Here is a 24,239-nt window from a genome sequence, read left to right as displayed (position 1 = left end):
CAGACTAAATTTATTCTAATAATACAATTATTCCTTAAGATATACATGTTCATGGATGTGTTAAAAAAGTTTAAAAAATTTTGAATTTATATAATACTAATGGGTGATACTATCATTGAGATTCACTAAAATTATTGACTATATATATTTATGTATTTTTCGCTTATTGAGTATTAATTATGGTGATCATAATGCCTTAAATGGGTGTCAATAAGATTTTTTTAAATGACAACATACAGAGACACTAATTGAAAAATTTATCTGTAGAAGCTGCAGTTAAAAAACTTTATTTCTTAAGTCTGTAACAGGAACATGATGCACAGGACAAACGTGTGACCTGTGCTGATTGGAGACTAACCAGGAAAGTGATAACCCCAAGTGGAATAAGATGGGCAATAAAAGCCTTTGGCAGTTTTAAAGCTGCAGGCTGTGACGAAATTTTCTCTGCACTTCTGCAAGAAGGGTTAGAGATAATCGTCCCCCATCTCTACAAAATATTTAGGGCATGCCTTGCCTATGGTTATCAACCAGAAAGCTGGCGTAAGGTTAGGGTAGTGTTTATACCCAAACCTAACCGCACTAACTATTATGAAGCAAAATCCTACAGACCAATAAGTCTTACTTCTCTTCTTCTTAAGACTATGGAGAAACTTAATGATAGGTACATCAAGGAGGGGCCTCTTAAGGAGAACCTTTTACATGAAAACCAACATGCGTATCAAACGGGGAAATCTACTGATACAGCTCTACACTGCTTAACTACTAAGATAGGGAAAGCTGTAGAGAATAAAATGTATGCAGTAGGTATATTCCTGGACATCGAAGGGGCTTTTGACAATACTCCCTTCGATGCTATGTGTGAATCTGCACAACAGTATGGAATAGAACCACTTATTATTAAGTGGATAGAATCCATGCCTAAGGAACGCTCCATTTTGGGACAGCTCAATGAGACCAAAGTAATCAAGAGTGTTAAACAGGGATGCCCACAAGGCGGGGTTCTATCCCCCTTGCTATGGTGTCTAGTATTGGACTCGCTTATTAGAGAGTTAAACAAATATTGTTATACACAAGCCTATGCGGATGACTTGGTTATAGCAGTGGTGGGTAAATTCCCAGACACTATTATTGACTTAGCACAACAGAGACTTAACACTATACAGATATGGTGTAGTAAGTACGGTCTATCTGTTAATCCAAATAAAGCAGAGGTTGTTATGTTCACTAGAAAGAGAATAGGACTAGACAACCTGGACACTCTTACTCTGAATGGACAAGAAATTAGCTTAAAATCAGAAGTAAAATACTTAGGTATTATCTTGGATAGTAAGCTAAAATGGAAATCACATGTTGAGTCAAGAATCAAAAAAGCAATGACCACATTGTGGACTTGCAGCAGAGCCTTGGGAAAGACATGGGGTCTTAAACCAAGAGTTATGTATTGGTTGTACACGTCAGTGATTAAACCTATGATATTGTACGGTGCCCTGGTCTGGTGGACCAGAACAGCACTCATTACAGCTAGGAAAGAACTTAGTCGCATACAGAGAATGGCTGCTATTGCCATCACTGGAGCATTAAGAACTACACCAACGGTCGCATTAGAGGCACTAATTGGATTGCCTCCTCTGCATCTAGAGGTGAAAGCTCACGCCAAAGCTACAGCACTAAGATTCCACAACTTAGGTATGTGGACTTTGGAGAGTGATACAACAGAACATGGTAAAATACTAAAAGAGATAGACAAGGGCTTTTTAGAATACCCCTTGGACTATATCAAACCGGTTCTTAAGAATAACATTCCCTACAAAGTGGAGATCACTACACGTATAGAATGGAATATTAACCACCTGACTGACAAAGGAGGATTTGTGATATATACAGATGGATCCAAAAAATCAGGAAAGGTAGGTGCTGGAATTTGGGGCTTAAAGCCACGAATAAATGTCAGTATGTCATTGGGCACAACACCCTCTGTTTTCCAAGCAGAGGTGATGGCATTACTGGTAGGGGCTCAGAACCTGCTGGTATACAAAAATAGGAAGATAACTATCTTAAGTGATAGTCAAGCAGCTTTGAAAGCACTCTGTAACGATCAGGTGAATTCAAAGCTGNCTGTAAAGATCAGGTGAATTCAAAGCTGGTCCTCAAATGCAGGGAAACTTTAGAATCACTATCGAGGTTCAACAAAGTTACACTAGCGTGGGTCCCGGGACACAACGGTGTCACTGGAAATGAGAATGCTGACTTTCTAGCCAGGAAAGGAGCAGAGAACACCTATGTTGGACCAGAACCAGTGGTAGGGCTCACTGAGCAATCGCTCAAAGCGTTACCCAAGAATTGGTGCAGAGAACAACACAGGAAAATCTGGAAGTACTTGGTAGTACCTAGACAATCTAAAATGTTTATCAAGACCCCTGGTTTATTGCTGGGTGATCTTAATAGCATGACTAGACATCAAATAAGCACCCTGACTGGTCTACTGACAGGACATGGTCACCTGCTTAAGCATCTTAACGCAATGGGGGTATCGGAATCACCATTGTGCAGGAAGTGTGGAGTAGAAGAGGAAGACTCATTTCACATCATGTGCGAATGTGAAGCCTTGTCCACACTAAGATCAAACTACTTGAATAAACCATTTCCTGAAAAAGAGGATATTAAAAACCTAAAACCCAGAGAGATACTTAATTTCGCCAGAAAGACAGGACTCTTTGGTCATCTTTAGAGGTGACTTTATGGTTGGTAATGTATTAACACTTTGGTGATAACACTTAGGTGGGTAAACCGAATCAAGACAATTCGGTATGAGGTGCGCACAATGGACCAACAGGTCTGAGTGCATGGGCATTATGTCCACCTCAATAATAACTAAAACTAAAAAACTAAGTCTGTATAATAACACAGTTGAAATTTTTTTACCATATTGCATCGTTTCCTCCTCTCTGTTCTTAAAAACAATTATTAGTTAAATAATTCTAAATATTTTTTATACTTTATGATAAGTTATCAGGTTTGAGATGAAATAGATCACAATACATACCATAAGGTTTGGTCAGTATTTGATGTCGCTTTATATTACTTATATAAATTTAATCAGCTTCAATATTTTAAACTATTCAAAAAATATACTTCAATTATCATAAATATCTTATAATATAATTAAATAATGAAATAATAACGTACAATATTTACAAACTGAATTGAGTTGTACAGAATGTACAAATTTTTACTGACATTTGAATATCCAATATTGTAAAATTTTGTTGATAATAATAATCTAATAACTTAATTGAATGTAAAAAAAAGAATAATTAAAATTGTGTTATAAACACTAGCCATAATTAAATATTGGCCTAGCCCTTTTATATTACTGAAAATAATAATACTTCAAGAATAGGTTTAAATTTTTTTATTTTTAAATCAAACTAAGATAACACAATAAACATATTTTTTAAGAATATGATTATATCTTTTTACAAGTTATAGAGCAATTAGTTTTACATAAGTTTAATAAATAATAATGACATTTTGCTATCTTAATCATTTATTATTATTAAATACTAGTTATTTAATGCTTATTGAAAATAAAATCATAAAATGTGATGTATATTACTTTAAGCAATTAATAAATTAAAATATATACATTAAATTATACTTTTTAAACAATTTGAAATATTTTTTTTTATAAAATTCGTACATTTTAAATCTTGTTTATATTATTTTCACACATAATATACAATAAAGATGTATCTATTAAACACATTCATCTTTAATATCTAAGGTCTGTTGAAGCCGTCTTCCTATAAGTTTTGGATATGTCTTATTACGTTTGCGAAATTCTTTACTCTGATGAGTAACAGCTCCATGCTTAATTTGAAAATCACACAATGCATTTAATGGTTTTAATAGACAATTTTTATAAGTCTGATCATTTTCAAGTATGGTCAAAGCTTCAATTGCAGTTTCTAGTGTTGAAAGACAACCATCAGTTGGTTGTGTTCTGATTATATAGTGACTTTCAAATTTATACAGCAATTTTACCTTTCATAAAAAAATAAAATAATTATTTTTAACTTACAAAATATTAATACCATGTTAAACAACATAATATGGATTTTTTTACATGTGTCATTGCTTGTAGTAGTGGAGTATTATTATAAATAGCTTTAGCTTGAGGCCAAGTACCATCTAGTAGAACTAAATTGTTTATTTCAATATCCTTTGGTAAATTTTCCATATTGATTGCTTTTGAAGAAGGATAAAGCAAAACAGATTTTTTAGAATTTAGTATATCCCAAAGACCTATATGCCTAGAAAAATAAATAAATCAGTAATTTAATTTCAGTAGATAAGTAGGTATTCATAAAATTCAGTACAATTTTTCTTATTATAACAAGGGTTGGCACAACCTAGGGTTTTTTAATAAAACCCAATAAAGATGGTTTTTTTTGAGATTTCCATAAAGTCCTAGATTTTCCTAATTTTATTTTTACTTAAAAGCAATTTGATTTTATTCTTTATCTAGAATTTCATTTTGTTATTTTAAAATTTTTATTTTTAATGGCAAGGATAACTAAATAATCATACAATAAATAATTATTAAGATTTTATAGTTTAAACTATAAAATCTTTGTTTTTGAATTATAATTTAGTGTCAAATATTTATAAAAAAGTTTTAACCAAAAGACTGTTTGTTATTTTGTTTATATTATATTTACTTATTATACATATATTTATATTATTTTGTTAAATGAATTGAAAGTGGAAATAATTTCAAATTTAAAACTATATTTTATTAAAAGAACTAAAATATATAATTTTAACAACTTTATTTTTTAATTTAGTATGTTTTATCTATTCTAAAAAGTTGATTTGAATATATTTATTTCTAAACATAAATTTTGTATGGATTGATGTATCCAAAATTCAATGGCATAGACAGGATTTTTACAGTGAGGTTGGGTTGGGTTTATTTTCGGAGTTTTTTTAAAGTGGGTCATTTTTGGTTAACACTGATTATAAATAACAGATATACAGAGTATTCAAAAAGTAAAAGGAAACAAGTCAATGGTTACAAACAATGAGAATAATAGAGTTCCGTTTACTTAGTTATTGAATACCTATATAAAAAAAATATATCAATATTTCAGTAATAAATGAAATATTAGTATATTTGAATTTAAATCATAGATTTTTTTCAATTTATAAAAAGGTAAATTAAAATTATAATTAGTTTATTTAAGTTATGTTTACTTACTTTCTAGTTGGAAATTTTTTTCCCTTGTAAACAGTACAACTGTTTTCTGACAAACCTAAGGTCAGCATAGGGGCTGTTCTTAAGCTTCTTTTTTCTTCTGCAGGATGTTGCAATAAGATTATTTTACACTTAGGTTTTAATCTTACTTTAGGTAAATAATTACACCAACAAACATTTAATGGACGTCTAAATAAAAACAATATTTAAAATATAGTTAAAACTCGGGTAATGATATATTAAATAGCTTTTAGTTACTTTTAATAACTAAGGGCGTTTTTGAAATATAAAAAATGTTAAACTTTGTAAATCAAGACTATGTCTTTGAAAATAGTTTTAAAATAGAATTATATTTATGTCTTAAATAAAGATAACATTAGCCCCTCATGAGTTGCTCTTAATATATATTATATATATATCCATAACAAAAAGTAGGTAGTAAATAGTTAATTATTTTTCTAATTAACATTTAAATAAAATAGTTCATTGTTAAAATAAAATAATTTATGCCATATATATTTTTGACTGGATTAATTACAAATTATCAAATAATCTAATATTTAAATAAATTATATTTCTTGATTATTATACTAAGATAAATTAGCATGAAATATGATAAATATTGATATAACATATCATTTATATTTATCATATAAAACATTAATATTATGTAATAAAAATAATTATTACCAAACTGTTCTCTGATTTGAGGAAATTTCTCACATAGCTTAATTAGGGTGCTGTATAAGCATGTGTAAGCTAATATATACATTTTAAACCAAGGTGACAAATTTATTACAAATATTTATCATGGTGCTAGAATGAGGTTTGGCTAAATTGATTTTTAACATGTCCTAAATAATATATCTATATAATAATATAAATCTTTGAATTTTTTAAGGGAAAAACAATGAGTAATTTATGAAATATTAGGTTATAACCTATAGTTGTGCTAATGTTACTCATAAATTAGGAAATCAGAAAAAAAAATAAATTTTTTATCCTTAAACTAATTTAAGAACTAAATCATTTTTTTTTTAACTTTTAACTTGACTAGTTAAACATATAATTTATTAATTTTTAACTTATCATTATTGTTCCTATTTAACTTTACTTATGTTAATTGTTTCCATTAACTTGCCTATCTTTGATTATAACATTAGGATATAACCATAGCTTACTTGCATAAAGTACATAATTGCCTCATCTCAGGAGGATCAGCTGGTAAATTTACCATGTCATCCCAAACATTATCAACTTCTTCATTATTTGCCATCTTGGTGAAAAAATACAATATTTTGTTATTTTAAATTATTATGTTACGTATAAAAAAATAACACAAATTTTTTTTTTTTTTTACATAGAAATTATTTGAAATAAAACTAATAAAAGTATACTGCAAAGACTACGGCCATACAAAATATTGTCTCCTAGAAAAAAAAAAACAATACAAGAATTGTAAATAAAATAAATATTTTTACTTAAAACACGTAATTAAATTTTTTATGTTCTAATAAATATGTTTTTCATTTAAATTTTAAATTATAAAATTTTAACAGTTTAAAACACTCTTTTTAAATTATGTTTACGAATAAAACCTTTCAAGACACATGATTTATTTGAATATTTTAATGAGGTACCAATAGTTTTAGAATGAAAAAGATGAATTTTACTCCAAGTTATATTAATAGTTAAACTTCTTATACCAAATAATGCAATTAATAAGTTTGAAATTGTAGTTAAAAAAAAAAATCAATTTTTTTCAAGGTCAATCAGACAATTTATAATTAGAAATAAAATATAATTATGTTTATAAGAAAATCATTTAACATTTATTGAATTTTGGGAATTCTAAAATTATTAAACACATAATAAACCATTATGGAGTGACAAAAAAGTTATAAGAAATTATTAAACAATAATATTTTCCTATATACTCTTGATTTTTATGATTATGTTTAAAACAAATATTTGATCTTTAGTTATAAACAAACAACCATATTTTAAATAATACAAGTAAAATTCAATATTTAAAATACTGTTTTTTCATGGTTATTTTTAAATTTTTGTAAGTGTACTTAAGAAAATTTGCACATATGTATTGTTGCTGTTAGGATAAAAATATATTTAATTAGTATACTGTCATATTTCATACAATAAATTAAGAATAAAACTTATACTGACATTTAAAAATTGATCTGAAGCTAGTGTGTCAGTATCAGCATCCCAAATACATCGAGCACCAATTTTGATACCAGCACCATGTCTCTCTCCTAAGACTACTTGTACCATAAGTTTAAAGCGGCTATTTATGCATTTCTCTAAAAGTAAAATAATGAATCTAAAATATTGTGTTAGAGAAACTTGATTAATTAGATTGATAACAATTTTNTTAGAGAAACTTGATTAATTAGATTGATAACAATTTTTATACATTTTAGTAACAATATGATTGGTAAAATTTTAATGCCACACAATATTTAATCAATTATTTTATTAATAATTCATTTTTAATTTAATTTCAAAAAGAAAATAAATGGTAATCATAATTTTTCAATTTAAACTTAAATAGGTGAAGCAACAACAAAATGTTCACAATAAAAACCTTTTAGTTGATCTTTAATTTCACTGGCAATAGTTTTACTCAATGTTTCAGCACTGATCTGACTATAATCTTTATCTTTAAGATATTTATGAAGTGTTTCTTGAATAATTTCTTTAGCTAAAATAGTTTTGAATCTAAAAGTAAACAAAACATAAAAAAATTTCATAGAAACAGAAATTAAATTCTACTTGGGAAACTTAATCATATTGGTTTGATTGAAAAAAGCTTACTTAAATTTAATATTCAAAACTATAAAATATTCTAATGTACTTAAAAAAATAAATATTTTCTAGCTATATTTTTGTTAAAAAATTATTGAAATAATTTAAACATTCGAAAACTACAAAGTACACACATACTTTTCGTTTTGGGTTGGTCTTATTTGAAAGTTTTCTTTTGGAGTTTTTTCACCAGAATTTGATTCACACCTACTAAAAGCTTCAGATTCAGTTGACATTATTTCATACACCTTTGGAAAGTATTGAGCTAAATTTTTAACATTAAATTTGATAAAACTAAGAAAACCGTGTTTCGGCGTATTTATTAGCTAACCATTTGTTACTTAGATCATATCACATTTAGTACCACTTCAAAATTGTTATCAGTCGTCATAATCACAATACCACAGAATAAATAAGATCTTCTGTATTCTATGATAACACTATTATTAGTGTTATCATTTTATTTTAAATGGCTTAAACATGACAAAAATTAAAGCTTAATTACACTTTGAATATCTTAAATAACATTTTAGTATCTATAATTATACAGTTCACATAAGATAATTTATGGAAAAAGTAATATAAGTCTTAATAAAAGCTATGATCAATTAGAAATAAAACAAAAATTAAGTTAAGACAAATTTTACAATATTAAATCAATCATATTTTTGAAAAGGTTTTAGCTTCGATGCGAAGCTGAGAAGGTATTAATTTTACTATGATGTGTTTTTTTTTTTTTATGTCTGTTGCCACTTTTTCTCAGCTCTCACTGGACCGATTTCTTTTAACAATACGTCAAAAAATCAAAAATCGTATCTAGTTGAAGACATTACCCTTAAAAATTGAAAAATTTTCCCTCATTCTCCGCAAATGGGAGAAATATTCAAAAAAATTATAAATTTAAAAATCGGTAAATTTTGTCATTTTTTTCACTTTTTTTTCTTAAAACTTCCATAACTTTTTGAAAAATAAACAAATCAACATAATTTTTTTTTCTACTAAAACCTTAGATATTTCCCTTTCGTTTGATATCATTTTTTTGAAAATCTAACACTTAACCTGCTCACTGGGGGGATTTAAAATAGTAACTTTTTTTACAAAAAATAACTTTTTCAACTTAATTTTTGAAAATGTTCCGGAAATACTGCGTCCTTTAAACATATATCAAATTAAAGCTTATTTTATGAACTATATAATAAAAAAAAAAAAATTGTCCCGACGACTTATTTTCTATGTGCAAATGGCTATCGTATTCAAAAACATGCTATTTTAACAAATTTTTTTTTTTTTTTAATTAAACACTATCTACAGATTTGCATCGAAGCGTTTTTTATGATAGTGATTTTAATCACTGTCAGATATCATCTATACTGGACCTAACTATGACATGACCCCACTGTGCCGCCATCTCACTGAGCTGGGTTTTTTTTATTGAAAATTTGCCAACAAGAACTTCAATTTTTATACACGTTTGCGATAGAAGTAACTACTATTAATATTTATAAATTCTTCGTAAAAAATTACAATACTAAACTATTATTAATTGTTATAATAAATATTATACTTATGAATCATAAAACTTCTAATCAGAATATTAATAAGGAAATAGAAGTTTTTTTAGTGTTGGAATAATCCACTGATGTAATGTCTTCGGCTAGATATAATTTGTGATCTTTTGACGTATCGTTGAATGAAATCCGTTCGGTGAGAGCTGAGAAAAAGTGGTAACAGACACATTTGCATTGAAGCTAAAACATTTTTTTTTAGTTAAGAAGATAGGATAAGAAACAAAAATATAAGAGGAAATATAGGTGTACCGTCAATCATGGATAAGATGAGAGAAAGTAGACTTAGATGGTTTGGTCATGGTATGAGTAGAGGTAAATCGAAAGCAGTAAGAACAGTTATAGGAATGAAATTTGAGGAAGACCAAAAAATAGATGGATAAATTAGATGAAGGGATGTTATTAAATGTGATATGAGGGTATTAAATCAGTGAACTAAAAGTGTAAACTTGTCAAGCCATTAATTGCTCGTGTCATATTTACCGACAATCCACGGGCAACTGACATGCGACCAATATTTGTACAAGTATAGTGTTCCGACGGCTTGGCTAGTACACCAGTCGTAGGAACCTGACTTTATAGGAAGATAATATTTTTTAGAAACAACAACAAAATATTTTATTGTTTTGGTGTCAAAAATTAGATTTTACATCAATTGGAACACATAATTAGATTGATTTGTATCCGTGATTCCTTTAAGTCCTTTTCAGTGTAGACATAGTTGCTTAAGAATTTAAGAGCATATTTTAGAATTTTTAAGTAGATATGTGTTTCCATATTTAGATCTTCTTTAAGTCCTTTGTCCTAATCATGAATTTCGTGATATTAATAAACAAAATTGTAGTATAAATGAATAATCGTATTTAATATAAATAATGATAATAATATTAAGTTTATAGATAATAGAGTGTACATAATAATTTTAATATACAATAGTATATAATTAATAATAATAGACGTGATCAAAATAGTATTAAATTATAATAAACATTTTTTTATGACATATAATAATAATTTATTAAAATATAAAGTTTTTTAATTAAATGTTAAATATAGATTTCGAAGTTTAGATTCATTAAAATTGAAATCAAAATTATCGAGGCTATTACTGGCCCAAAGTAATATACTTTTAGGTTCATTGAAATTACATTGTTGTGTGTGGAATAATTTATAAAATGTAGTATTTTACCTAGTGTAGAATGTGAGAAACATCCATTCTATTTGTTCGAAAATTTCGAGGCATATAACAGTACTTTTGATTATTTTAGAAATAAACGATACATTATTGTATTTACATCTAGAAAAAAGAGAATGTATACCAAACTAACAGAAAGATTTTTAGTAGAGCAATTAGTTTTAAATTTATAAGACAGATATATTCCTTCTGCACTCATAATGAGTGCAGGTTCCTAGCTAAAGGACGAAGCGCCTGGAGGAGATCCTGGATGAGGAGAAACGCAGAAGAGCGTCTCCGCCGTCCAGGATCCATCAGGAAGCCTCAGCGGAGACAGTAGTCCAGCCACGGGCGCTGGAAGTAGCGCCTCGGAAATCGGCGAAAGTAGTCGGGACACAAACTATTGTCGAGGACCCACCGGCCGCCATGACGAAGGGAGCCAACGAGACGAAGAAGAAGCAAAGGAAGAGGAAGAAAAAGCGGCCTTCTGCCCCAGGTCCTGCCACCAATCCAGTCACTGCGCCTATCCAGACGCAGACTGATGAGAGGCTAACGATGAAGGGTCTGTAGAAGGGGATGCGGGAGCTGCTCCCGCTGAATCGCTATGGACCCAAGTGGTAGGACGGAAGGTAGCGGTAAAGAGGAAGGAGAACGCGGCAGTTAAGCCCAAACCTCCTCCGACGACGGGAAAACAAAATGCAGCGTAACTGCGGTCGAAAGTGCCTCGCACAGAGGCCGTGGTGATCGGCTCCTTAAAGGAATATCAGAAGTATGCCACGGTTATGGGTACAGCCATGGCTGCGGTGGACCTCCAGGCCTTGGGCGTTCACGTGTCCGGGACCTGGAGAACACAGACGGGGGCCGGCCTTTTGGAGGTCCGGGGGTCGCCTGAACAAGCTAACCTTCTGGCTGCTAGTTTGAGGGCGGCCCTAAAGGAGATGGATGTGCGTGTGCACCGTCCTTCGATGACCTGCACCGTACTCCTCCTGGATGTGGAGGAGTGGCAGGAGGAGTAGGACGTGCACAAAGCACTGAGCGCCGCCCTGAATTCTCCTAATGGAGAATTGCCGCCGCAAGTGGGACCTATTACGGTCCGCACGAACATCGGCGGTAAAGAGCGGTATGCGAGGTGCCCCTCAAGATGGCTCATCGCCTGGCGCCATAGACCGTGTCCGGGTTGGGTGGACTTCCTGTAGGCTGAGGATTCTTGACTGAAACCAAGGGTCCTCAGTGCTACAGGTGTCTGGAACGTGGGCATATTGCCCATGGACCGGTCAAAGGCCTGCTTCAGGTGCAAGAAGGAGGGGCACCTTTCCAAAGACTGCCCTGATAGCAGCAAAAAAGAAGGTCGGGTTTTAAATCCGACCAACAAGAAGAAAGACGGCCTACCCCACCTCCACGTGGTCCAACCTGGGCAACGGACCCTCTAGTAGGGTCCGGCTAATGGGGGAGGCTACGCCGTGCTGGGATTCGGCTCTGGTGTAAACTTGGGCCGTATCTCAGCGCGGTGGTAAGAAGACGAAGGCGACGTAGGCCACCCCGAAGCAATGCCTAACGGCAGTTCCGGGACGGTCCACATCAAGTCGAAAAGGAGGAAAAAAAAAAAAAAAGAAAAGGATATGGTGGAGGATTGGTTGGACGTGCGGGATCGTTTCCATGACGATATGCCGCTGACTCAATCGGAGTTTACCCAATGGGCCAACTTGCACCAGTGCATGAAGGCCGAGAAATCGCCAAAGAACTGTTTTCTCTGTGGCAAATTCCAGACTGTGGAAGCGTTTCGGAGTTCGGTGTCCACAGTGTTAGGGCTGATGCAGGGGGATATTGACGACGGATGCCTGTTTGCTCCCGAAAGAGTTGATGAATATGACCCGATGGAAGGTGTCGATGAGTCTAATCAGAGAGCTGAACTCATCGACAAATGTTTTTCGAGTCGCCGAAGAGAAGCCGAAGCGGAACGCCTCACTGGCGTGGCCCACCTCGTTGTCTTAGAGCTCTTATCAAGCTACAAAGACAGTGTGATGGTTATGAGAATTATGGGGTGGTTATCGACAAGCCGTCGACTATATGGCATATACAGAACGCAGAGATAGCGTAGCGCACGAGAAGCAAGAATCGTCGTCTCCCGATGCTGCTGCTGTGGAAGACGAGGACGAGATGATGCGGACGGGTGACTGATCAGGTGGTAGAAGGGCAGAACCGTCCCTTGGAGAAGGTACATCTACTCACCACCGGGCAGACTTGCGCAGTACTAAGGCCGTTGCCGGAGAATTCTCCCCTATTGCGACATCCTGACAAGAGGAGGACACCTTTGGGGAAAGAAGACAAGAACGACGACGAGGCCACGTTCGACGTCGGCCTCAACCACGTTGCTGCCCTTGCTAGAACTTCGGAGGTCGAAGGGAGTCTGGGGTCTATTTTTGAGCTTGGACTAATCATTGGTGAATGTTTTAGTACACTAAAACATTAGATTATGATTTTAGTGCACTAATGGAAATTCGTATTTTTGAATTTTATTTTTTATCAGTCTAATAATCTTGCACTAATCGTACATCGTCTAATCTAATGTCATTTCAAACCAATAATTATTAGTGCGATATGTTAAATTATATTGGCTGTACTGTATTTTATATTAATTTTATAGTTAATACTTGATAATATTTATGATAACTATAAAATTTACCCATAAGAAATTTGTCACGAGTTTTTTGTCAGTATTTTTTATTTCAATTTGTGTAATGTTTTACAATGGAGGGGAAAAAAATTCAATAAGTGTGACTTATGAACATAAACAATTATTAATTGAATTTGTTCATAAGCACCCAAAATTAAATTCTAAAAAATTTGGACCATCTTTTACCATGAAAGATGCCCGATTATTATGGCAAAATATTACCAAGATTTTAAATGAAACTGTTGGCCCAAAGAAGACACTAGCAAAAAATCGTAAAGCTGTTAGTACCTATCGTGACAAAAATTTTATTAAATTTTACTTATTGTTTAGTCAATATTGTACAATATTTTGCATACTTTGCGCTCTATACTTAGAGCAGACTTCCTCGATGGGGGTTCTAAATATGGGCGTAGCTCATTAATTAAATTTAATGCAAAAACTTTTGTCAGTCTAAATTTTTGTATAAATGCCCTTTCGGACAAAACTACAGAAAATAACATTTTATTAATGTAAATAGATAATTTTACATATTGTAATTTGTTTTGTAACATACCAATGAACGGATCCTCCGCTAAACGAAATTTCATTGTTGAATGGCCATTATCTTCAACTATTTCTAAATTACTAATTACTTGCACATAATTTATATTAAGAAAGTGCTCCATTTTAATATTTAATATTAAATAAATTTGAAAACGTTATAAATATATAAGTTTTCATATAAATATGAATGATAACAGTAAAATTAGTATACTAAAATCATAATTAGTGTGGTAGATACCACTCTAAAACTTTAGTACACTAATAAATATTTTTTAGCATACCAACATTCAAAAATACGGTTTTTTAGTTTCACACTAATAGTTGCACTAAAACGTCATGTTTTAGTATACTAAACAGATTAGTACACCAATATAAAATTCAAAAATAGACCCCCTGGTGAAGGAAGTACCTGGCACCCACCTGGAATATCTCATCCAACAGATCTCCCTCTCATACCAGGCCCTCACCGATTTGAGGAGCTCTGTGTGGCCCTGCCGTAAGAGGCGGCACAATTCGGCGGATGAGGCGACTGCCACGTCGGATATGGTCGAAAACGTAGGCGAACAAGTGTCTGTGCTTCGAGGAGTTATCGACAAACGTCGAGGAATGGGAGTGCACAAGGAGGTGCAAACTGCAACGAAGCGGCTAGAGGAGATCCTAGATGAGGAAAAATGCAGAAGAGCGTCTCCGCGGCCCAGGCACCCCCAGGAAGCCTCACCAGAGATGGGAGCGTTCCCGAGATCGACAAAGGAAACTGGGACATAAACCGATGAGAATCCACCGGTTTTCAAGTTGAAGGAGGCTAAGGAGGTAGCAAAGAAAAGGAAGAGAAAGAAAAAGCGGCCTTCTATAGTAGATCCTGCCCCCGATTGGACATCGCGCCTACTCAGACAAAGACTGAACAGGGGGTAGTGAACCGGGCAAACTGCGCAGGGTTTGCAGTAGGGGATACGGGAGTTGCTCTCGCTAAACCACTGTAGACTAAAGTCGTAGGACGAAAAGTAGAAGTTAAGAAGAAGGAGGATGCGGCGGCCAAGCCCAAACCTTCACCACCAATGCGAGGCCCGAATACAGCGAAGCTGCGGTCAAAAGTGCTTCGCACAGAAGCGGTTGTGATCGGCCCCCTGAGGGAAGTTCAAAAGTATGCCACAGTAATGGGTATAGTCATGGCTGCGATTAACCTCCAGGCCATGGGCATTCAAGTGTCCAGGACCCAGAGAACCCAAATGGGGGCCGTCCTTTTGGAGGTCCGGGGGACCGCTGAACAAGCGGACCTTTTGGCCGCCAGATTGAAGGTGGCTCTTCAGGAGATGGACGTGCGGATACACCGGCCTTCGATGACCTGCACTGTCCTTCTCCTAAACGTGGAGGAGTTGCAGGAGGAGCACGACATGCACCGATCACTTAGCATTGCCCTGAAGCCTCCAGATGGAGATCTGCCACTGCATGTGGGACCAATCACGGTCCGCACGAACATCGGCGGAAAAAGGTGGAATGCGAGGTGCGTGGTACCTCTCAGAGTAGCTCATTTTCTGGCAGCCTTAGGCCGAGTTTGGGTGGGGTGGACATCCTGTAGGCTGAGGATTCTTGACAAGGGTCATCAGTGCTACAGGTGTTTGGAACGTGAGCACATCGCCCAAGCTTGCAAGGGACCAGACAGGTCGAAGGCCTGCTACAGGTGCAGAAAGGAGGGGCATCTTTCAATAGACTGCCCCAGCAGAAAAGAAGGTCGGGATTCAAATCCAACCGACACCTGCGATGTGGCCTACTCCCACCTTTATGTGGTCCAACCCGGGCAATGGACCCACCACTGGGGTCCGGCTAACAGAGGAGGCTGCGACGCGTTGTGATTTGGCTCTAGAGTAAATTTAGGCTTTACACGACGTGGTAGTAAGAAAATGTTTAGGCGACGTGGTCCACCCTGAAGCAATGCCTCATGGCAGTTCCAAGGTGGCCCACATCAAGTCGTTTAAAGCGGAGAAAAAAAAAATGGTAAAATGCAGGAAAGGTCACTCGTAAAATCAGCAATGGAAAGAAGTGAAAAGATATGCACAGTTAAGGTTCTAAGAGTTTCGGAGACTCTAGGACCGGCTGGGGAAAGTTCCACTGAAGGCTCAAATCGGTCGTCATCCAGCGACTTCAGTAATTCTACCATCATTATTGGTAAGACAGGATCGGGGGGTCGTTCGCGGCCAAGCTTCTATCGGAGGATATGCGGAGCAGGCATCTTTCGGTTATTGTTAGATAACCGAGGTTATTGTTAGATGTTTTGGCATCAACCAAGATCAGGTTGAGGAGTGGTCGGGCTTACAGAAACGAGCCCTACTTCTGCAACGAGATTTATATGTGTCACTCTGAATATGAGCGTTGGGAACAGATCCAGCTGCGCTTGGAGGATGATAGGTCGGAGTATTTGCCACATAGAAATTTTTGGTCTCTTAAAGATTTTCAAAGTTTGGTGATCTCCATCCTTAGGATGATGAGGCAGGATCTTCCCAGAGGATACAGGTGAAAGCCTGTTTGTGAGTTATTTTGCCAACCCGGGCAATAAATCCCACTCTGTAGATCAAAACTGAAAATCTAAATTTTTTGAGTTGTTGTAGTTTTGAATTTGGGCGTTGATATTTTGTCACAGTCTTATATTTAACATATAAAGTAATATTACTCTATAATTTTATGGAAAATAACATAAATCAAATGGTTGATTAACGATTAAAAGTATAAATGAAAATTAGTTAACCGGAATGTTTTAAAGGCAAGATATTTATTATTTATTAAATTTGAATAAATATGGAATTATTAAGTACCGTTATTTCAGTAGAGTAGGCAGGGAGATTTTTTCAAAGTTATCCAATAAATAAATATTTTGTTCAGTCCTTCTAAGTATATACAATAGTAATTATTTGTTTTTATTAAAAATACATATTTATTAATATCAGTACAAAAATAAAATATGTTATTGTGAATAGAGCCCTCTAAGTATTTTTTCAACTTTAAGCCCTGACTATCAATTATAATGCCGTCGTTAAAATTTCCGTGTACTAACCCAACGGATAACTAACAGCGACATGTCTATGGGCATATCTAGGCATTTGATAAACGGAGACTTACGTCCAATTTAGAGACCTATTTAATAATATTGCACAAAGTAGGTATACAATGTTAAGCAAAAAAAAAAGGATTTCATTTGTTATTTTCGTGAATGAGGAGCCTGTTTTTATTTGTAGTCAAAGAATTTCAAGAATTTACATTTTTTTTTTTGTATATACATGGTCAAAGTAAGAAGGGATGACATACCTCTACTTTATTTAATGTATTTTTTAATCCTGCATTTAAAAATAATAATCTAAAACAAAAAAATATTACATTCTGCTTAATATTGTATAATAGCACAAAGCTAACATAAATCAATAATTTATGTTGGTATTTTTCTGTTATAAATTTTTATTTTATATTGCTATAATTATTTTAATTAATTTTTTTTAAATTAATACACTATATCATAGTAAGTTTAATAATTTGTTTTAAGTATCCATAGTATTTCTTTAAATTAAGATAATTAATATTAACTAACATTATTGTTTAATATTTAGTTTGTTAGCCAAAAATAAAATTGGAAGGCATTCCTTCACTTATTTTAAACCCTATTGTTCATATACATAAAAACAGTCAATCTAGACACAGATTGTATCATACTACAACAAATTCTAATTGAAAATTTTGTATTGAATAATTTTACTCTTTTTAGGTTTTTATTTTATATTTTAAGTTATGTTTGACATGATATTTTAAATATTTTTTTTGCAATTATATCGGTTAATCACGACTCCAGTTCTAATTTATGCGTTTAACAAATAACATAAGATGTAAAACTCATAAATTTTTTGTTACTCTCGAAATCAGGTTCTTTGAAAATGCGCGTTTTCAGCAAGAGAATGTTGATTTATTTTTTATTTTAGAATTATCTTAAACATATTTTAAAAATTATATAAAATAACCAATTATGAAATTTTAAGTAGCCATTTATAAAATTTACCATGACGTTAAGGGAGGTTATTTTTAAGCTTAAGGGGACTAATTCCCTCAAGTAACCACGCAGTTACGCCAATGCCTCTGTTAGTTAAGCAGTGACTTAGTGAATTACAGGAAATTAATAACAGGCGAAGTTCTATGTCATTACTGGCAGTTCTGGTGTTGTAGCGGCTAACAGCACTGCCATATATCTACATAATAGATCAGTACTTAAGCCAGATGACAGATATTAATACGCTAATACGAACTAGCCAATAGTCAATTTCTAGTATTAGTGCAATACTTCGACCGTTGTCAATACTGGTTCTTTACAAACATTTCTGCTTGGGTCTAGCTCTTGACTTCAAACGGCCTCTTGAGCAATACTTTCAAAAATATTTATTTTGCACTAAAAATGTTTACTTCTAATATTTAATATACTCAAATTCTTTCACATTGTATGTTAAAGGAAGAGTGTTTGTAGGGGACCACATCATTTTTAGCCATTAATACAAATAATCATATTTTGTCATGAGTTTTATAAGATTTGAATTTTATATATAATACATAAAATTAAAATAATAGTTTAATATAAATTAATAAAGTGTTAGGAGAAAATTCTATGATGTATGTATAATGTAGAACATTAAACTAATTTAATTAGTTGCAAAATAAATAATACATAATTCTTTGTGATTATAATCTCAAATTTATTAAATAATAAACAAAATATAGAATATTAATAAATTATTTATATAAGGTGTAGCAATAATAATAAAATTTAATTTTATAGATTTGTATTATTCGCTAAGCTAAATAGAATATAATTAGATTCTTTGTGAATAAAAATATATCCTTAGTAATATTTTTGGATAGGACGGATGTCTATCACTATATCGAATGGAATTATCTCTTGCCACTGTACAAATAGTCCTCACAAATATGTGCTGTCTTCATATTTTATAACACAAAGCAATTTGTAAAATTTATAAAAAAATTATATTGGTAAAATTTTAATCGATAATTTGAAAGTATACTGTATAGTGTCCCACCATGTTCTGACATACTTAATAACTTTCGATTTAATGATATTTTACAACATTTTACAATAATTTACTATTTTGTTTACAGTTTTTGACTACGTTAAAATAATGTTTTTTACGCAATCTAAACTGTAAAAATTATTAAAAAAAAAAGGAACACAAAATATTCACTGGATTAAAAGTTTTTAAGGGTGTCAGGACACGGTGGTACATCCTACATAATTAAATTACTAATATTATGACAATAATAAAAAATATGTATACAATTTATTATATCCAAATCATACCAGAAAATACATATGTTAAATTTAGTATTTTTTTTTTAAGAAAACTAATTTTTTTTTAAATAAATTGCCTCGAAATTAACTTACTATTTATATTTTACACTTCTTCTATGCTTAAATGTGAATAATAAAAATAAAATAATAAATATTGAACATCTTAAGTTTGAATAAATTAAATTTGAAAATACAATATAATTTACTGAATGAACATTGCGTGTGTTAATTTCACGAGTAATTAAACACGTAGGCCTTTTTTTTATAATAATTTGTTGAAAATTGGTATAGCTATCAAAACTCTTTATCCAAAGATTCTTTTAATCCATCTATCAATAATTTTACAGTTGGTGTCAATTTGTTATCTCGTTTAAAAACTAAATCTAGAAAGAATGGATCAGTGAAAAAATCAAATATTTTATCTATCCTTGTCATTGTTTTATCCGTAAGGTGTCTTTTAGTTAGTTGCTTTAGCATTTCACGACAAGTAAATAAGTTATTGATCAAGTAATTTCTATCGTAACTAAAATCTATTTCATAGAAACTCACAGAGATCATAGTGAGCTCTTTAAATTTGTATTTAAAATCGTGAGCCAATACTAATTCGCTTTTGTTGAATTGATCATTTCTATATAATATACCTAATTTCACTATTATTTTTATAATATTTTTTGTAAGTTTTTCAGAATCCTTTTTATTTCCAGTCTGAAAAATTATGAGAGAAATATTAATAAAAAAATTTGTTTTAAATATTTTTGTTTATTAATTTACATATAACTTTGTTAGCCTGTATAAGTTATCCAAAATATTAGCATTTCGATCATCGATAAAAAGTTTAACCACATTTTTATTTGTTACTTTACTTAAGAATTTTTTTTGAACTTGTAACACAATTTCTTTTGACTTAAACACTTCCGTCATACCTAAAATTAAACAATACTGCATAAAACAATGTACTTAATATAATTTACACCGTCATTATAACGTTTGTTCGTTTTCGAGTAGTATTTTGTTTTTTTATAGTTCAAAAATGTTAAGATTTAAGCTAGTGAACTATTACACTATACACACGTAATGCAATGTACCGATAAGCAAGACTTGCGCAGCATAATTACTTAGTTGTTAATTCTACGTATCTGTTCGGTAAATGCTAATAATACATCAGCGACAAAGTATTTAAAAAGAAAATGACTCATGATTGCATAGTATTGTTTTTTATTGAAAGTACTGCGTTTTGCACAAGGTCAATATTAATTACAATCATTTATCAGAATCTACTGGATCTACTGATCAACAATATTTGTTATATACTGAATAATGACCATAGTTTAAGTAGAATAAATTACACGAGAGAAGCGCAGGCGAACTGAATTACGAACAAGTATATTTTAATATACATACATTTATTAAATATGTATGAATATTACTTGTTTTATACGACCTATAATTATCGTGGAATGAAAATAAGTGGTTAAATTCTTAAGATAATTTTGCAAATAGTTTAGTACATTTACTCGGTGCATTTTGGTTCTTCATAGACGCGTACACGGGTGTGTTCTACAAAAACAACTAACATTTATTTAAATTGTTCATCATAAATCACACTAGATATAGATGATAAGTTTAAATATTTTTTCTTGTTTATAGTTCTATAGATTTTTTAAATTATTTATAAACGCTCATAAAACACACTTCAGAATGAAAATTGTTATGAAAGTAATGTTATTATAATGTTCATCCCTTATGTATTATTAGGATGTTAACTTTATTTTTTAAATGGCAACATACATATCTAACTAGATTATAAAATAGACAAAGATCTAATTAAGAAAGTTAATAGCAGTATTATACCTATGGGAGGAGGAATGAGGCCGAAAAATGATAAAAATAGTAAATTCCTCGCTTCACCTTCACTTTATATTTTAAAATGTTAATAACTTCCAAAGTATTAAACCAAAATTTTTTATAGACAAATCATTTTCTATTCTATAAACTAGTAAAATATGTAAATTGTTATTAATTGATTAATCCTCAATTAAAATATCAATTTTATTAGGTAAAATATCTAAATTAAACTAAATTGTGGTAACAGTATTATTCGTACTATTTTATTCAATAATAATTCAAATAGGACTCACCAAAAAGTATATTTTGCACTTGATGTAAAAATGTATTATTCTTTTAACGTTTATTCGTTGTATTTAATTATTAAAGTACAAATATTTTCATTTTATAAGAAAAATTACATGAAAGTTAGCTTAATACAATATAAGTTAATTATAATTTTGGCTTAAAAAATATTTCAATTTCTTAAAATAATTCAATGAAACAAAAATTATTTGTTATTAAACGTATTCACATCCTTCCATGGTGTTGGTATACAGGAACTGGACTAAAACCGTTCGCACACGCGGTGGAAGGAAACAGCTGCCTCTTTTGATATTCGAACGGCAGTTATAATAATAAAGTGAGCGTTGTGCTATAGAAAATATGCGAATACAGCTGCTACCTTTGTTCACATGTTTGTGATATTACACTGACCATAAATGTCAAAAGAAAATAAAAGTACCTGTAGATATGAAACACTATTTCATAATTTAATACTTCAAAATATATTTTGTATTATTATATTTTATTCAATTTAGAATATAGTTATAAATATATAACATCGTTAATGAGAAATCTGCATATGAACTTTGTATGCATGTGTATTTAAATTTTTTATCTTATCACAATTTTGACATATTTATTATTTCTTATTCACTGGGTATCGTCCAAAAGGTCTATAGGACAAAAATATTGTTCATTGATAATATTTGGTCTAATAAATTTTTTTTTTAAAAAATACTTTCTTTGTACGAATCTTAGTCATTTAAATTAAAATAATGATTATAATATGGCAGTGCTTTATACTCTTTTAATTTTTACTGATTATAATTTTTTTTTAAACTATTTTAACTAGCACTCTAAAATAAAATTATAACTTCCTTCATATTATTGTTTAAAATTAAACAAAATGAGTTTTATTTTACTTTATAATCATTAATTCTACAAATAGTTAAAAGATGTCCACAACGTGGACATCATACTCCCTTGTTATTTACATTATTTATCAATGATATTAAAAGTTCATTTGTTAACTGCTGTTTCCTTCTCTTTGCTAATGACATCAAACTATTTTTAAAAATTAATTCATATAGGGACTGCTTATTACAGGATGATCTTAATTCTCTGCTAAATTGGGCTAAAAATAGTGGGTTGGAGCTGAATACTTCAAAATGTCGTTTTATAAAATGATGAGTATTGCTAATAAGGACCCATCAGCTTTATTATATTATTAATTGTTGTATTTTTGTATTTTATATTATTATTTTACATATAATTTAAGTTTATTATTCTGAAATTTTGGCATGTCCCGTAAAGAAAAAATAAATAAATAAATAAAAATATTTTTCAACTATTTTTAGTCATTTTATAACGACTAAAAATTATGAATAGAATATTCTGTTCATATTTTGAATTGGCTTTCTACCTTTAATCATAAATAATTCTTATAGATTTTTAAATATTTTTTTGTGAGCAATTGACGTATGGTTGAATGGAATTGTAATCTCCTAAAAATTCAGAATAATCAAATATATTTTTCTATGGAAACTTTTCTTAGTAAGCGAGTTTAGTCGTTGAGAAAAGTTGACTATCTTACACATATGTTACAAGTAAAAGTTCATAATTTTATTTAAAAGTAGTTATGTATAAATATTATTTCAAGTAAAAATATAGAATATAAACATTGAGAACGAAGAAAGAACTCTGATAACGCACCTGCCATTAAGACTATAGTTTATTTTTAAAAAACTCGTTATAAAATCTTCTTGAAAGGCTTGGAAAATGTATTTAGTGACCATTTTCTGTGTTACCGTATAAGTGCGCTAAAGCATAATGAATAATGAATTAAACTTAAAAGTCATCATCAATCATTTTTACTTGTAATTTTTAATTAATAATTAAATTAAAACATTTATGTTTTAAAAAATATATTGACGTAAATTAGCATTAAATGACGATAATAAGTTGAATTTTCATTATATTTCATATAAGTGATATTTTACAGTTATGTATTAGTAAAATAATAATAAATAGTATATCATTAAAAATTTAACAAAATTTTACAAAATATTAGTTGTTTAAATATTTTAAACGTCACTTATTACCAAGGCATGGAATTTGAAAAAATATATTATTTCTCGTTGTTTTTAAAGCTATTTATTGTCAATATTATTTTAGACGTTTTTTCGTTATAACATTTCTGATGTAAAGGTTATTCAATATGCAGCGTTAAAAACGACTTACATAGCGTGTTTAAACATTATAAAACATATTAAAATGGTTAAAAACTGATTCTTGAAGTGAAACTTCTTTAAACGCGTTAACATAAGAATAAAATTCACTCTACAAACTCAATAAAAAATGTGACAAAATTAGAATTTCAATTTTATTTAAATTTTAAGTAATAGAATAATATTTAAGTAATATTTGAAAAAACGTTACAAAATCTTTCGTTGTTGAGTTGGAATTGAACTCTTGTTCAAAAAGTATGGCGCGCATTTATATGCATTCATAAATTTTGTAAGCTAATCCCGAGCACACCATCAGTATAAATTATTATTAAATGGCTTTATAACTTAGTAATATGTTATTATTGAGATTAAATTATTGAAGGTGATTAGAGAAATTTATTCCTCCCCATAAAAACGAAAAATATTTCTATGCTACTCTGCGATTCTATGATTAAGTTGCACAAACTTGGTACCCTTCTAAGTGACCTAAACAAAATTTATACATGCATTTAATTTCGCACCCTACTTACA

At 31.1% G+C, this 24,239-nt stretch overlaps 3 protein-coding genes across 4 annotated transcripts; all 3 read right to left on the bottom strand.

The window, feature by feature from the left end:
* Nucleotides 1-3,625: 3,625 nt before the first annotated feature.
* On the bottom strand, nt 3,626-6,588 carry LOC126893799 (tRNA-uridine aminocarboxypropyltransferase 2). The gene is made up of 4 exons (XM_050664309.1): nt 6,439-6,588; nt 5,261-5,446; nt 4,127-4,313; nt 3,626-4,044 (listed from the first exon to the last, which is right to left on the bottom strand). The coding sequence occupies exons 1-4, from the start codon at nt 6,531-6,533 to the stop codon at nt 3,757-3,759; spliced, it is 756 nt and encodes a 251-aa protein (XP_050520266.1). The 5' UTR covers nt 6,534-6,588; the 3' UTR covers nt 3,626-3,756.
* On the bottom strand, nt 6,539-8,437 carry LOC126893818 (dynein light chain Tctex-type protein 2B-like). Its single transcript, XM_050664336.1, has 4 exons — nt 8,222-8,437; nt 7,863-7,996; nt 7,442-7,578; nt 6,539-6,687 (listed from the first exon to the last, which is right to left on the bottom strand). Exons 1-4 carry the CDS (start codon nt 8,317-8,319, stop codon nt 6,640-6,642), a joined length of 417 nt encoding a protein of 138 aa, XP_050520293.1. The 5' UTR covers nt 8,320-8,437; the 3' UTR covers nt 6,539-6,639.
* A 10,299-nt stretch (nt 8,438-18,736) lies between these two features.
* On the bottom strand, nt 18,737-21,883 carry LOC126893806 (tumor necrosis factor alpha-induced protein 8). 2 transcript variants are annotated; one of them, XM_050664321.1, is made up of 3 exons: nt 21,510-21,883; nt 20,143-20,294; nt 18,737-20,076 (listed from the first exon to the last, which is right to left on the bottom strand). In XM_050664321.1, the coding sequence occupies exons 2-3, from the start codon at nt 20,290-20,292 to the stop codon at nt 19,666-19,668; spliced, it is 561 nt and encodes a 186-aa protein (XP_050520278.1). In that variant the 5' UTR covers nt 20,293-20,294; nt 21,510-21,883; the 3' UTR covers nt 18,737-19,665. The 2 variants fall into 2 exon arrangements, with proteins under 2 accessions (XP_050520278.1, XP_050520277.1); XM_050664320.1 differs by lacking the exon at nt 21,510-21,883 and having other exon boundaries at nt 20,143-20,522.
* Between the last annotated feature and the right edge of the window lie 2,356 nt (nt 21,884-24,239).

This window comes from Daktulosphaira vitifoliae, unplaced genomic scaffold (assembly GCF_025091365.1).
Source record: "Daktulosphaira vitifoliae isolate Bord-2020 unplaced genomic scaffold, ASM2509136v1 Scaffold_1, whole genome shotgun sequence".
Lineage (NCBI taxonomy): Eukaryota > Metazoa > Arthropoda > Insecta > Hemiptera > Phylloxeridae > Daktulosphaira > Daktulosphaira vitifoliae.
The sequence above is the reverse complement of the archived record's forward strand: the minus strand, read 5'-3'. Positions and strand labels throughout refer to the sequence as shown.

Bases quoted from the DNA above. Each gene is read 5' to 3' on its own strand.
- LOC126893799 (XM_050664309.1), bottom strand. From the start codon at position 6,533: ATGGCAAATAATGAAGAAGTTGATAATGTTTGGGATGACATGGTAAAT. The intron at 4,314-5,260 runs GTAAGTAAACAT...TTATTTTTCTAG, and splicing joins AAAAAATTTCCAACTAGAAA to GCATATAGGTCTTTGGGATA. The intron at 4,045-4,126 runs GTAAAAAAATCC...TTTTTATGAAAG, and splicing joins TACTACAAGCAATGACACAT to GTAAAATTGCTGTATAAATT.
- LOC126893818 (XM_050664336.1), bottom strand. From the start codon at position 8,319: ATGTCAACTGAATCTGAAGCTTTTAGTAGGTGTGAATCAAATTCTGGT. The intron at 7,579-7,862 runs GTTTTTATTGTG...TTTTACTTTTAG, and splicing joins AATTAAAGATCAACTAAAAG to AGAAATGCATAAATAGCCGC. The intron at 6,688-7,441 runs GTCAGTATAAGT...TTTTTTTTCTAG, and splicing joins CTTCAGATCAATTTTTAAAT to GAGACAATATTTTGTATGGC.
- LOC126893806 (XM_050664320.1), bottom strand. From the start codon at position 20,316: ATGCAGTATTGTTTAATTTTAGGTATGACGGAAGTGTTTAAGTCAAAA. The intron at 20,077-20,142 runs GTAAATTAATAA...ATAATTTTTCAG, and splicing joins ACAGGCTAACAAAGTTATAT to ACTGGAAATAAAAAGGATTC.